The 14,896-nt window shown below is 35.4% G+C and overlaps 1 protein-coding gene across 10 annotated transcripts in view; it reads left to right on the top strand.

Moving 5' to 3' along the window:
* Positions 1-14,896, top strand: part of LOC307180840 (charged multivesicular body protein 1B2-like) — a 69,229-nt gene that overhangs the window by 13,483 nt on the left and 40,850 nt on the right. For 5 of the 10 annotated variants that reach the window (XR_013825794.1, XM_079911360.1, XM_079911357.1 and 2 more), the window contains exons 3-8: positions 1,738-1,840; positions 2,513-2,829; positions 9,214-9,357; positions 9,744-9,812; positions 9,899-10,006; positions 13,244-13,287. Coding sequence is in view for 9 of the 10 variants with exons in the window: in XM_079911360.1 (XP_079767486.1) it covers positions 1,807-1,840; positions 2,513-2,829; positions 9,214-9,357; positions 9,744-9,812; positions 9,899-10,006; positions 13,244-13,287 (716 nt within the window). In the remaining variant the exon portion in view is untranslated. Of the gene's footprint in view, positions 1-1,737; positions 1,841-2,512; positions 2,830-4,006; positions 4,204-9,213; positions 9,358-9,743; positions 9,813-9,898; positions 10,007-13,243; positions 13,288-14,896 lie in introns of those variants that run through there. The other 5 variants (XM_079911363.1, XM_079911365.1, XM_079911364.1 and 2 more) reach the window with 5 other exon arrangements.

The raw sequence follows: 14,896 nt of genomic DNA, 5'->3' as shown, positions 1-14,896 counted from the left end.
TCTCCTGAGGATTTTCCTTCCATTTTTACAATCTAAGCTCTGTATTTAAAAGGGCATTTGTTGTAGTTTATCCAGTATTTCAAGGTGTTATTATAAATGTGTAGGCCTCCATATTAATGGAAGTGGTTCATGTCTTTTTAGGATGAAGGGCAAAAAGCTTTATGGTATTAAATGGACTTTAGTAATGGATCTCCTATTAATATTTTTGGCTAATATTTTATATCATGATCATTCTTAACCATTAATATTAAATTAGAGTTGGCTATAGTAGGTAGTCAGTCCTCAGTATCTGCAGTTTGTAGTAAATTTCAGGTTTAAGGGAAACTGAAATCATTCTTTAAAAACAACAATGAATATATAAATTATATGACTTCATCTAAAATAGTTGGCTTCTTATTTCAGCTTTTAACAATAGTGACTTTTTCTACAGAGACAGCAATTCTATTTGGGAGATGATTTGAAAAATAAAAAAATCATTACCTTTTTCTTTATTTCCATCTATCTCAGTGATTCAGGTTCTCTGCAGGGTTCGATTTTGCCCCCCTCCCCAGGTAGCATTTGACAATGTCTGGAGAAAGTTTTGGTTATTGTAATTCGTAAAACAGAGGGGTTGCTAGTGTCATCTAGTGGGTAAAGCCAGGAATGCTTATAAACTTCGTAGAATACATAAGACATCCCCCACAACAAAGTATTATCTAGCCCAAAATATCAGTAGTGCTTAGGTTAAAAAACCCTATTTATAAAAGGAGCTATAATTTTCTCAGTTACCTAGCTGAAATTGATAAATCTTACTTAAAAATGTAACATATATGATACATTAAAACTACCCAGAAATTCATACACATATACTTGTTTTCTTAACAATTCTAGTTATATCTGTTGTTGATGAAAAATACTCATGGTAGCAAGTCATCCCTCTCATTATCCCTAAATATAAGGTGTTAAATTAAAACCATGAAGCCTTTGAGAGATGAACAAGGTTAATTTATGGTTTAGCTTTGGTAAATAATCGAATAATGCTTATTTTCTGATAGTGATATAATCAAACTAACAGTTAGCTCTTTATATAGTGTATGTGTGCCTTTCAAAAAAATGAACCCTGCATCCTTTATAAATGTCCCAAAGAAATATAGAATCAGGGTTTAAAAAAAATAGATTTTACCTTTTTCTAAAGGGTAGAAAACACATAGAATCATTCTTAATAGTGATTTAATCATGATATAAAGCAGTTGGTTTTGAAATAATCCACATTGCTTTGTCAGATTCATGTGCATTACTTCATATTTGTTTTTGCTTGTGTCATGAAAATGAAAGATTTGTGATATTGCTTATTTGGGTCTTATTCCCATTATATTTTTGTCGTTTTTAATTAAAAATGTTTAATCTTAAAATAGTTTTAGACTTAAAGAGAAATTGCAGAAATGTACAGAGATTTCTTTTATTCCCTTTACCAAGCTTCTCCTAATGTTAACACCTTACATAAACATAATCATAAACCGAAGGAAATCCACATCACTACAATATTAACTAAACTACAGATCTTATTTGGATTTCACCAGTTTTTCCCCTAATGTCCTTTTTCTGTTTCAGAATCCAATCACACATTGCATTTAGTTGGCATGGCTCCTTCATCTTCTCCATTCTATAACAGTTCTTCAGTCTTTCTTTGCTTTACATGAACTTGATGCTTGACAAGAACACTGGTCAGTTATATCTTACATAGAATGTCTCTCTCAGTATAGGATTCCCTGACGGTTTCTCTGGAGTAAATTGAGGTTATGTTTTTGACAACACCACCGTATAAGTATGCTGTACTCTTCCCAGTTCATCATTTCAGAAGGTAAATGGTGTTGAAATGTTTTATTACTGGTGATATTATCTTTGGTAAGGTGGTATCTGCCAGGTTTCTCTACTATAAAGTTGCTCTTTTTCCCTTTGTAATTAATCTTTCTTGCCATTACTTTAATTTTTAAAATTTTTATTTTATATTGGAGTATGGTTGATTTACAATGTTGTGTTAGTTTCAGGTATACAGCCAAGTGATTTAGTTAAACATATACATATATTATTTTTCAGATTCTTTTCCCATATAGGTTATTACAGAGTATTGAGTAGATTTCCCTGTGCTATACAGTAGGTCCTTGTTGATTATCTGTTTTATATATAGTAGTGTGTATGTTAATCCCAAACTCCTAATTTATCCCTCCCCCCACCTTTCCCCTTGATAACCATCAGTTTGCTTTAATAGAAATAATTAAGTTTCTTAAAATTATTAAGTTTTATTTATTTCTTTTTCTTACTTATTTTGTTCTAAAATTATTTCTTAAAATAATTAACTTAATTTTAACAGAAAACAAATGTGGAAGAGATAAAAATTGTTCTGTTTCCTCAAATACTTTGTGAATATTTGGTTCAAATAGCATAATCTTATAAGTTTTATAATTTTAACATCTTGTTTTCAGTTAGGTTGGGAAATGACTTTTTTTTTTTAAACCTTAACATATAATTTCAGAACACCTATTTAACTTGAAGTTTGCTGCAAAGGAACTTAATAGGAATGCCAAGAAATGTGATAAAGAAGAAAAGGCTGAAAAGGCCAAGATTAAAAAGGTAAGTAATTTTTTTGTGTGTGTGTGGTATGCGGACCTCTCACTGTTGTGGCCTCTCCCGTTGCAGAGCACAGGCTCCAGACACGCGGGCTCAGTGGCCATGGCTCCTGGGCCCAGCTGCTCCACAGTATGTGGGATCTTCCCGGACCGGGGCACGAACCCATGTCCCCTGCATCAACAGGCGGACTCTCAACCACTGCGCCACCAGGGAAGCCCCAAGGTAAGTAATTTTTAATCTTTTTACTTTTTTTTAAACTCATGAAATGAGCACAGTTATATGATGGAAGAGTGGTTGTTTTAGTTTATTTTACATTGAAGAAGGATTACTGGCTTTAGCATTTTAAGCCAAATATCTATTAAGTAAATTATTTATTATCTGACATAATTAATAATGGCTTTTTTGTTTATTTCTACTTATGTGTGCAAGTATGGCTCATAACACAGAGTATAACTGTGCTGTTACCTAACTGTTCTGTTGCCTAGATCTAATGACTGTCCTTTGGTTTGTAGCCAGAACCACTGTTACTGAGAAGTATAAAGCCTGTATGTCAGAATAATATTTCACATTTTTTGGCTCATTTGAATTTCTTTAGTCTCTAAAGTTTTGGTTTTTTTTTTTGCGGTACGTGGGCCTCTCACTGTTGCGGCCTCTCCCGTTGCAGAGCACAGGCTCCAGACGCGCAGGCTCAGCGGCCATGGCTCACGGGCCCAGCCGCTCTGCGGCATGTGGGATCTTGCTGGACCAGGGCACGAACCCGTGTCCCCTGCATCAGCAGGTGGACTGTCAACCACTGCGCCACCAGGGAAGCCCAAGTTTTTTATTTTTTTAACATCTTTATTGGAGTATAATTGCTTTACAATCATGTGTCAGTTTCTGCTGTATAATAAAGTGAATCAGCTATGTGTATACATATATCCCCATATCCTCTCCCTCTTGCATCTCCTTCCCACCCTCCCTATCCCACCCCTCTAGGTGGTCACAGAGCACCCAGCTGATCTCCCTGTGCTATGCGGCTGCTTCCCACTAGCTGTTTTACATTTGATGGTGTATATATGTCAGTGCTACTCTCTCACTTCGTTGCAGCTTACCCTTCCCCTCCCCGTGTGCTCAAGTCCATTCTCTACATCTGCGTCTTTATTCTTGTCCTGCCCCTAGGTTCATTAGAACCATTTTTTTAAAGATTCCATATATATATGTGTTAGCATACAGTATTTGATTTTCTCTTTCTGACTGACTTCATTCTGTATGACAGACTCTAGGTCCATCCCCCTCACTACAAATAACTCAATTTCATTTCTTTTTATGGCTGAGTAATATTCCATTGAATATAAGTTTTATATATACATAGTACATAGAATTAATGTATATTGTGACTTGTGCATTGTGTATCTTCTAGGATTCACAGGACTCAGCATATAGTTGGACTCATGGCTATGACATATTACACTAAAGGATACAAAGGGAAAACACATGGGGCGATGTCTGGAGGAATCCAGGCTTAAGCTTCCAAGAGTTCTCAGTGGAAACACACAGGAGAAGCTTAATTCCTGCAGCAACAAATTGTGACAACATATGTTAAATGTTGTCTACCAAGTAAGTTCTCCTGTGACTGGGAGTCCAAGGCTTTTATTGGTAGTCACGCAGGGATCCTCTGCCTAGCACACACCAAAATTCCAGTCTCCCAGAAAGAAATCCGTTGTTTGGCATAAACCACATTGTTTGTATAAAGAGTTTAGGCACAGTGAGCCACTCTTAACTGTTCTGGGAAAGATGGAAACCTTCCCCAAATCCAAGTTCCTAGATGCTAGTTACACGCCAAACTTGCAAATAGACGTTTCGAAGGACAGCAGACTCAGGCTTGCTGTGTTAACTCTTTTATGCACACGTGTATTTTTATATCTATCTTTAATATTTTATTAACTTACTCTGATCTTTGGTAATAGCGTATATCCTACCCTTAAATTGAGTCACTTTGGGTATTTTATGCTCTTAATAGAGAAAACTTTATGGGAAGAAAACTTTCAGAAAAGGAGAAAGAAATAGGCTGAGTTAGAAGAAAAAATACTTAAAATTGATGTATTAGCATCATCCTTTTCTAAAAGTATAAGCCCAACTATTTCAAGGAAAGAGAAAGCATAAAAAAGATTTTGGTCTTACATTTTTGTATATTGAGGAAATTAGAAATAACCTAAAAATAATTTTTGAATTTTCAAATCTCAGGCAAGCACAGCAGTATTAAAACATGTATATTCCCAACAAACAAAGTCCAGGCCCAGATAGTTTTACCGGTGAATTATACCAGACATTTAAAGAATTAAAGTACACCTTTGAACAACACAGGTTTGAACTTCACAGGTCCACTTGTGCACATATTTTTTTCAACCAAGATGTACTATAGTACTACACTATTCATGGTCGGTTGAATCCACAGATGCAGAACTGTAGATACAGAAGGCCAACTGTAAAGTTATACATGGATTTTTGACTGAGTGGGGTTTGGCACCCCTAGCCCCATGTTGTTCAAGGGTCAACTGTAATACCAGTCAACCTCAAATTCACTCATCCAAAAAATTAAAGAGGAGGGGACACATCCAAACTCACTCTATGAGGCCAGCATTACCCTGATACCAAAACCAGACAAGGAAACTACAAGAAAAGAACATTATAGGCCAATAGCCCTGATGAACATAGATGTAAAAATCCTCAACAAAATAGTAGCAAACCAAATTCAACAATGCATTAAAAGGGTCATACACCATGATTAAATGGAATTTATTCCAGGGATGTGGGGATGGTTCACCATCCACAAGTCAATCAGGGTGATATACCACATTAACAAAATGAAGGATAAAAATCATATAATCATCTCAATAGATGCAGAAAAGGCATGTGACAAAATTCAACATTCATTCATGATAACAGCTCTCAACAAAGTGGATGTAGGGGGAATGTACCTCAACATAATGAAAGCCATAGATGACAAGCCCACAGTTAGCATCATACCCAAGGAAAAAAAGCTAAAAGGTTTTCCTCTAAGATCAAGATAAGGATGCCGACTTTTACCACTTCTGTTCCACATACTGCTGGAAGTCCTAGCCAGAGCAATTAGGCAAGAAAAAGAAATAAAAGACATCCAAATCAGAAAGGAAGAAGTAAAACTGTCTCTATTAGCAGATAACATGTATTACATATAAAAAACCCATGGCATTATATATAGAAGAATCCACCAAAAAAAATGAGAATAAACAGATGCAATAAAATTGCAGGATACAAAATCAATATACAAAAATCAGTTGTGTTTCTATAACTAATAATGAACTATCAGAGAAGTTAAGAAAATAATCTTATTTACAATTTCATTAAAAATAAAATACCTAGGGAAACTTAACCAAGGACCTGAAAGACTACACTGAAAACTATAAGACATTGATGAAAGAAATTGAAGAAGATGCAAATAAATGGAAAGATATTCCATTCTCATGGGTTGGAACAATTAATATTGTTAGAATGTCCATACTGCTCAAAGCAATCTACAAATTCAGTTCAATCCCTATGAAGATGCCAATGGCAGTTTTCATAGAAATAGAACAAACAGTCCTAAAATTTATATGGAACCACAAAAGACTGAATATCCAAGGCCATCTTGAGAAAGAACAAGGCTCAAACATCATGCTTCCTGATTTCAAACTATATTACCAAGCTGTGGTAAATGAGACAGCATGATATTGACATAAAAACAGACACGTAGATCAATGAAACAGAATAGAGAAATCAGAAATAAACCCACACATTTATGGTAATTTATTTGCAACAAAGGACCCAAGAATATACAATGGGGAAAGGACAGTCTCTTCAGTAAATAGTGTTGGGAAAGCTGGACAGCCACATGCAAAAGAATAAAACTGGACCACTGTCTTACAACATATACAGCAGTTATCTCAAAATGGATTAAAGACTTGAACTTTAAACGTGAAGTCATAAAACTCTAGAAGAAAACGTAGATGGTAAACTCCTTGATACTGGTCTTGGCAGTGATTTTTTGGAATCGACACCAAAAGCAGAGGCAACAAAAGCAAAATTAAAGACGTGGGACTTCATCCAACAAAAAAGCTTCTGCGCAGCAAAGGAAGCCATGAAAAAATTTAAAAGGCAACTTACTGAGTGGGAGAAAATATTTGAAAACCATACAGCTGATAAGGCGTTTATATCTGAAATATGTAAAGAATTTATACAAGTCAAAAGCAAAATACCAAACAATCTGATTTAAAAATGTGTAGAGGATCTGAATATACATTTTTCATAAAAAGACATACCAATTTGCCAACAGGTACATGAAAATGTTCTCAATATCACGCATCATCAGGGAAATGCAAATCAAAACACAATAAGACATCACTTCACACCTGTTAGAATGACTGTCATCAAAAAGACAAAAAGTGGCTTCCCTGGTGGCGCAGTGGTTGAGAGTCCGCCTGCCAATGCAGGGGACACGGGTTCATGCCCCGGTCCAGGAAGATCCTACATGCCGCAGAGCAGCTAGGCCTGTGAGCCATGGCTGCTGGGCCTGCACGTCTGGAGCCTGTGCTCTGCAACGTGAGAGGCCACAACAGTGAGAGGCCTGCGTACCCCCCCCCACACACACACACAAAAGACAAAAAGCAAAAAGTGTTGGAGAGGTTGTGGAGCAAAGGGAACCCTTGTGCACTATTGGTGGGAATATAAACTGGTGCAGCCACTATGGAAAACAGTATGGATGTTCCTTGAAAAGTGAAAATTACAACCTACCAAATGGTCCAGCAATTCCACTTCTGGGTATTTATCTGAAGGAAACAAAAACACTAACTCAGAAAGATATATACACCCCCATGTTCATTGCAGCATTATTTACAGTAGCCAAGACATGCGGGGCTTCCCTGGTGGTGCAGTGCTTAAGAATCCACTGGCCAATGCAGGGGGCATGGATTCAAGCCCTGGTCCAGGAAGGATCCCACATGCTACAGAGCAACTAGGCCAATGTGCCACAAGTACCGAGCCTGTGCTGTAGAGCCCATGAGCCACAACTACTGAGCACACATGCCACAACTGCTGAAGCCTGCGCGCCTAGAGCCCGTGCTCTGCAACAAGACAAGCCACCACAATGAGGAGCCCGCACACTGTGATGAAGACCCAATGCAGCCAAAAATAAATAAAATAAATTAATTTTTTAAGAAAGACATGAAAACAACCTAAGTGTCCATCAATGGATGAATGGAAAAAGAAAATTTGGAATATATATATATATATATATATATATATATATATATATATATATATATAAAGTTGAATATTATTCACCCATAAACAAGGAAATCCTGCCATTTGCAACAACATGGATGGACCTTGAGCATATTATGCTAAGTGAAATAAGTCAGAGAGAGAAAGGCAGACGCCATGTGATCTAACTTATGTGGAATCTTAGAAAAAAAAACTCATGGATAAAGAGAATAGATTTGTGGTTGCCAGAGGAAGGAGGTGGGGGGTGGGTGTGTGTGAAATGGGTGAAGATGGCTGAAAGGTACAAACTATCAGTTATAAAATAAGTCCTGGGAATATAACGTACAGCGTGGTGACTACAGTTAATAATACTTTATTATATATTTGAAAGTTGCTAAGAGATCTTAAAAGTTCTCATCACAAGAAAAAAAATTGTAGCTATATGTAGTTATGGATGTTAACTAGGGAAAAAAACTTGGAAAGTGTTTGAGGTTGCATATACTAATGTATTTATCACATTGGTGTTTATATTATTGAAGAATTGGAAACAAACTAAATACCCAGCAAACAGGGATCTTAACTGATCCATGTGCTCTAATTTCAGTCACTTATGTACCCTATCGATTTTGCTATACTGGGGTACCATCTGAGCTATTTAACATTTTTCTTTAAATTGACTTTTAACTTCATACCTTGCCATAGCTATTACAGTATAGCAGAAAGCATGGATCTGTGCTAGTCATATCCATTTCAGATATACATTTAAATAAATGCATGATTAAAATGAAGATACTTATGTCTGTGTAACATCTAAAATAATTTTATGTACTATCAGTAGTGTTTTTACCACACACGAGGAAAGCCCTGATTAATGGTACATCCATACAACACAGCCTTTTTTTTTTTTAAACACAGTCTTTAGAGTGATGATGTAGTTATATATTTATTGACTTAAAAAATTTTTAATTAGGTGAGAAAACAGTATGCTCTGATGTACAGTACTCTTGTAATTTATATTGTAATATTTCAATAAATAGGTTTACGTACTTGGAATACTTTATACTGAAATATTAATAGTGGTAATGGCTGAGTGATTATGGGAAAAATTTTAAACTTTATATTCTAATCTCTTAAAATGTTAATGAGTATATATCTTTTAGTCATAAATAAAAAATTAAAGGACTATAAATTCTCCTTTTATTTCCTAAAAATACTAATTGTAAAAGCTCTTAAATATTAAAAATATGTTAGTTGGGCATTGTTTTCCTCTTTCTAAAATATCTACTTTTGCTCCCTATATTTAATTTTGGTGTTTGTCTTCACTGTTTACTTTTGCTGTGTTTAAAACAGGCCATTCAGAAAGGCAATACAGAAGCTGCAAGACATGCTGAAAATGCAATCCGCCAGAAGAACCAAACAATTAATTTCTTGAGAATGAGTGCTAGGGTTGATGCTGTGGCAGCCAGAGTTCAAACTGCAGTTACAATGGGCAAGGTAAGCCTTAATATCTGTAAATAATAGGAACTCTTGATTTAAGTTATTGGAGGTATTAAGAATTGTCAGAAATCTAAATCTACTGCAAAGTGTTACAAAGGTACTCGCCTTCCTGGGCAGGAGAAAGATAGTCAAAATGCTTACTGAGGAAACCGATTTTGGCAGTGGCTTTTCAGCTAAGGTCTAATTAGTTGTCTTCCAATGAATAGTCAAAGATAAAAGATAGTCGATGCCTAAACCAGAAATACATAGTGTACTTTTACTGTTAAGGAAACGGTAGATAAATTTTATAAGGTGATCTACAAGTAATATAAGAAACTACATAAATTTTGAGGTTGTTTATATTATAGGATTCTCAGTCTTTTCTTTTTTTATACTCCCAATAGGTAACCAAGTCCATGGCAAATGTAGTTAAGTCTATGGATGCTACATTGAGGAGTATGAACCTTGAAAAGGTAAAAAAGATAAATAAATATATTGATGTTCAGATAATATCTTTTCAGAGTAAGTTTTTTTCTTATGACCATATTTCTTTTTGCAGATTTCTGCCCTGATGGACAAATTTGAACAGCAGTTTGAAACACTGGATGTTCAAACGCAACAAATGGAAGACACAATGAGTAGTACTACAACCCTAACAACACCACAAGTAAGAATAGTTTCTCTACTTACACTAACTTTTAAAAATTACCCAACTTCAAAATATAATGGCTTTGTGAACCTAAATCATCTCTAGAATGTGAAGTAAACATGGTGTATCCCCAAAATGCAAGTAGGAAGTTATGCTCTGACCCTGGATTCCTAAGGACATGTTAGAAGATGACATTTCCTATCTTGTTTTGAAGTTCTAAGAATTATTATAGGTCACATGTCTAGAGAGTATGGAACTTGGTTCTGCCCTGCTGCCAGTGGTCCTTATTGATAAAAGCATTGAACTAGGGACTCACTGAGGCCAGTGGGTATTAGGTAATATCCTAACCCCAGTTAAGTCATCTCATTGCAGATAGTCTGCTTCCTGCCTACTCTTTAGGTATGTTATTAGGCACAGATCACAGATGAACAAATAGTAAATTACAAGATGAATTATTTTTCAGAAAACTAGGATGTTTTCTAGGATGTTGTTGCATCTGCAACTTAGAGATGTGCTACAGAGAAAATTAAATTTGAAACTAGTTTGGATGTCATGTGAGCCAGAAATAAAGATTTTGTGAAACTTGAATATTAAAATAGAAGATTTATATCATTACCAATCTTCTTTTTGATCCCAGCACCTATCACATAGTTCATCAAATAAACAAAAAACTTGTTATCACTACATAAGATGATAATATGGATAATTTACAAAACAGGTTAGGAGAAAAATCAATAGCCATCCATCAGAATTTTACTGAAGGTGATGCCTTTCACTAAGAGGTAAATAATAAGAGAACAAGCTTATATTCATGTTTTAGAGTTAAGAAGAAAGTATTCAAGTATATGTCTTATAGAGAGCATATATTTAGTCATTACTTTTATACCTCCTCCAGAGCCTTGCTTCCCCAAAGTGTGGTGCAAAAATCAGGAACATCTGTATCATCTGGGAGCTTATTAGGAATGCAGAAATTCAGACCCTATCCACAGATATATTGAATTGGAATCATTTTAATAAGATTTACAGGTGATATTTATGCCCTGATTTTGAGAAGCACTGTCCTAGAGTTTCTGATTCTTATTCAGGCACCTTAGGTGGTTTCCAGGTGATTTTATGGTCAAGATTAGGAAAACACAAGGGGACTGGAAAAATGACTTGAAGTCAGGACACTTGGATTTCTAATCCCTACTCTGCCACTAATTAAGTTTGGGACCTTAAGATACTCACTACCTTGGGCCTCAGTATTCATAGCTGTAAAATGTAGGGTTGGATTTGATGATATCTAAATGCCTTTTAGCTCTGAAAAATCTTGAGATTCATTCACCTAACATTTGCTAAGCACCTTCTCCTGTTTCAGGTATTGTGCTAGGTGCTGGGGATATTCAAGTATATACAAAACATTTTTCATAAAGAGTCAACCAAAATTTACAACAGAAATGGGCATGCTTAGATGCCCAAATTCTCATACCTTGCTAATGAGTAATTAGAATTTAAATTAGCATATTCACTTTGGAAAAGCAATGCGGTAATATCTACAGTCCATTCTTAACATAGCAGCCAGAGCAATCCTGATAAAACAAGTCAGATCATGTCATTCTTCTGCTCAGAACCCTTCAGTGGCTCTGCATGTCTCTCAAAATAAAAGCCTAATTCTTTATGGTGGCCTATAGTGCCCTCTAGGATCTACCTCATCCTGCTTCTCTGACCTTATCTCCTATTATTGCTCATCACTGTACTAAGATATTGGCTTCCTTGTTATTTCTCAAACACACCATGTACATTTCTTCCTCAAAGCCATTCACTTGCAGGTTCCTCTGCCTGAATCTTCTTCATCTGTCTTGCACTCATCCTCATTGCCCACTCCCCCACCTCCTTCAGTTCTTTGTTCAAATGTCATTTTCTCAGTGAGGTCTTTTAAGATCATCCTACTTAGAAGTACACCAGTGGCACATCCACCGAGCGCTGTACTCCCTATCTACCATCCCTGCTTTATTTTTCTTCATTGTACATATCACCTTCTAATAAACCACATAATTTAAAAAGTTTTTATTTGCCCCTCCCTTTCATGTGCACACACTAGAATGTAAGCTTAATGAAGGCAGGGATATTTTTAATTATTTTTGTTTACTGATGTATCCCTAACGCTTAAAATGATATCTGGCATAAAGTAGGTGCTCAGTTAATATTTGTTGAATAAATCAGAGTATATGAAAATGCATGTGACCTATAACCTAGTACTTCTATTTTTAAATTTATACACAAAAGACCTACATGTGTATAAACATACTTCTACATAAGAATGTTCATTGCACTATTGTCTATAATCAGGAGAAATTAGGGGAAAATGTCTAAATGTCCAGAAATAAAATGGATAAATACAGTTGAGAGTATTTTATATTACAGTACTATACAGGAGTGAAAGTTAATGAACTAGAGCTCTAGATCTCAATATAATTAGATCTTATAAGGTTGAATTAAAAAAACAAGTTGCGGAATTGTATACTTAGTATAATGCCATTTAAGTAAATTTTAAAAACACAAATAATGGTATTTTAGATATGAAGTAAAAACAACACAATCTAAATGCACAGAAGTATTTGATCTATTATTTTCTGAACTTTTTTATATTTTGAAGGTGAATGAAAGACAAGAGAGACTAAGGCCCAACAACATTATTAGAGGTTTGCTTAAAATTTGGCACCTTGTGGTAGAGCTGTAACTATGTCTTAGAGCTCCTACCTGTATGTTCAAAATATTTTAAATAAGTTAAAAACAAGTTTTTTTTAATTAATTGGACTCTATTCCCTGAGAACTCCTGTACTGTTGTAAATATCTCAATACTTATATTTTATTCATCTCTAGATACTTTAAAAAGTAATCCTTAATATCAAATTTGCATCAACTAGCAGAAAGGACAGTTATGATTAATCTAAAATTTAAGTCTGTTACATTTTAAATACCAGCAAAGTTGGTTCGCTCCATTAGAGAGCTACATTACTCAGATTCAAATTATATGTGAATATCACTGTGAATATTTTTCACATAACCTCATAGTTTAAGGCTTTATAATTTAACATTATTCATAAATAAATCATTTTATGAGATAATTCAGCTCCCTCTGGTGGTAAAAATTTTTTTTAAAACTTTCTTTTAAAAACTGTAGATCAGTTCCCCCTTTTTAAAGCTAGGTCAGAAACAAAAACTACCCAAAAAGCAAATAACATTCAAATACAAATTCTCATTTTTTTATTCTAGAACCAGGTGGATATGCTGCTTCAAGAAATGGCAGATGAAGCTGGGTAAGAAATTATTGAGATGCTTTTGAAATAATCTTGATTTAATATCTACAAGTCCTACAATTATGTAATGTGGATAAAAATATCACCAATGGTCAGAGTTAGGTTTTTGACCCTAGAATTTAGTGCTTCAAGGACCTTTAGAACATCCAGCTCTTTGTCATGCTCATAAAAATATGACTTTGTTCCAATCATCTTAGTATTTTCTTAAATATCTCTGGAGATAGATTTGGTTAGTGTGTGATAAGAAATGAAGGAAGGTGACTGAGGGAGGCAGAAGTGTTTAAAAAGTTTCCTCTGTACCGTCTGTGTTCAGCATATATCAAATGTTTAATTGTTTTTAATACGATCTTCCAAAAGAATTCTACTATGATCAGGCCATTAAGTCTTTTTTTTTTAATTTTCTTTTTAACATCTTTATTGGGGTATAATTGCTTTACAATGGTGTGTTAGTTTCTGCTTTATAACAAAGCGAATCAGTCATACATAAACATATGTTCCCATATGTCTTCCCTCTTCCGTCTCCCTCCCTCCCACCCTCCCTATCCCACCCCTCCAGGCTGTCACAACGCACCGAGCCAATATCCCTGTGCCATGCAGCTGCTTCCCACTAGCTATCTACCTTACTATGTTTGTTAGTGTGTATATGCCCATGACTCTCTCTCGCCCTGTCACAGCTCACCCTTCCCCCTCCCCATAACCTCAAGTCCGTTCTCTAGGAGGTCTGCGTCTTTATTCCAGCTTTACCCCTAGGTTCTTCATGACATCTTTTTTCTTAAATTCCATATATATGTGTTAGCATACGGTATTTGTCTTTTTCTTTCTGACTTACTTCACTCTGTATGACAGACTCTAGGTCTATCCACCTCATTACAAATAGCTCAATTTCGTTTCTTTTTATGGCTGAGTAATATTCCATTGTATATATGTGCCACATCTTCTTTATCCATTCATCCGATGATGGGCATTTAGGTTGTTTCCATCTCCGGGCTATTGTAAATAGAGCTGCAATGAACATTTTGGTACATGACTCTTTTTGAATTTTGGTTTTCTCAGGGTATATGCCCAGTAGTGGAATTGCTGGGTCATATGGTAGTTCTATTTGTAGTTTTTTAAGGAACCTCCATACTGTTCTCCATAGTGGCTGAACCAATTCACATTCCCACCAGCAGTGCAAGAGTGTTCCCTTTTCTCCACACCCTCTCCAGCATTTATTGTTTCTAGATTTTTTGATGATGGCCATTCTGACTGGTGTGAGATGATATCTCATTGTAGTTTTGATTTGCATTTCTCTAATGATTAATGATGTTGAGCATTCTTTCATGTGTTTGTTGGCAGTCTGTATATCTTCTTTGGAGAAATGTCTGTTTAGGTCTTCTGCCCGTTTTTGGATTGGGTTGTTTGTTTTCTTGTTATTGAGTTGCATGAGCTGCTTGTAAATTTTGGAGATTAATCCTTTGTCGGTTGCTTCATTTGCAAATATTTTCTCCCATTCTGAGGGTTGTCTTTTGGTCTTGTTTATGGTTTCCTTTGCTGTGCAAAAGCGTTGAAGTTTCATTAGGTCCCATTTGTTTATTTTTGTTTTTATTTCCATTACTCTAGGAGGTGGGTC

This window comes from Stenella coeruleoalba (assembly GCF_951394435.1).
Source record: "Stenella coeruleoalba genome assembly, chromosome: X".
In the NCBI taxonomy this organism is placed as follows: domain Eukaryota; kingdom Metazoa; phylum Chordata; class Mammalia; order Artiodactyla; family Delphinidae; genus Stenella; species Stenella coeruleoalba.
Note: the sequence above shows the minus strand (reverse complement) of the source record. Positions and strands in the feature narration are given on the sequence as shown.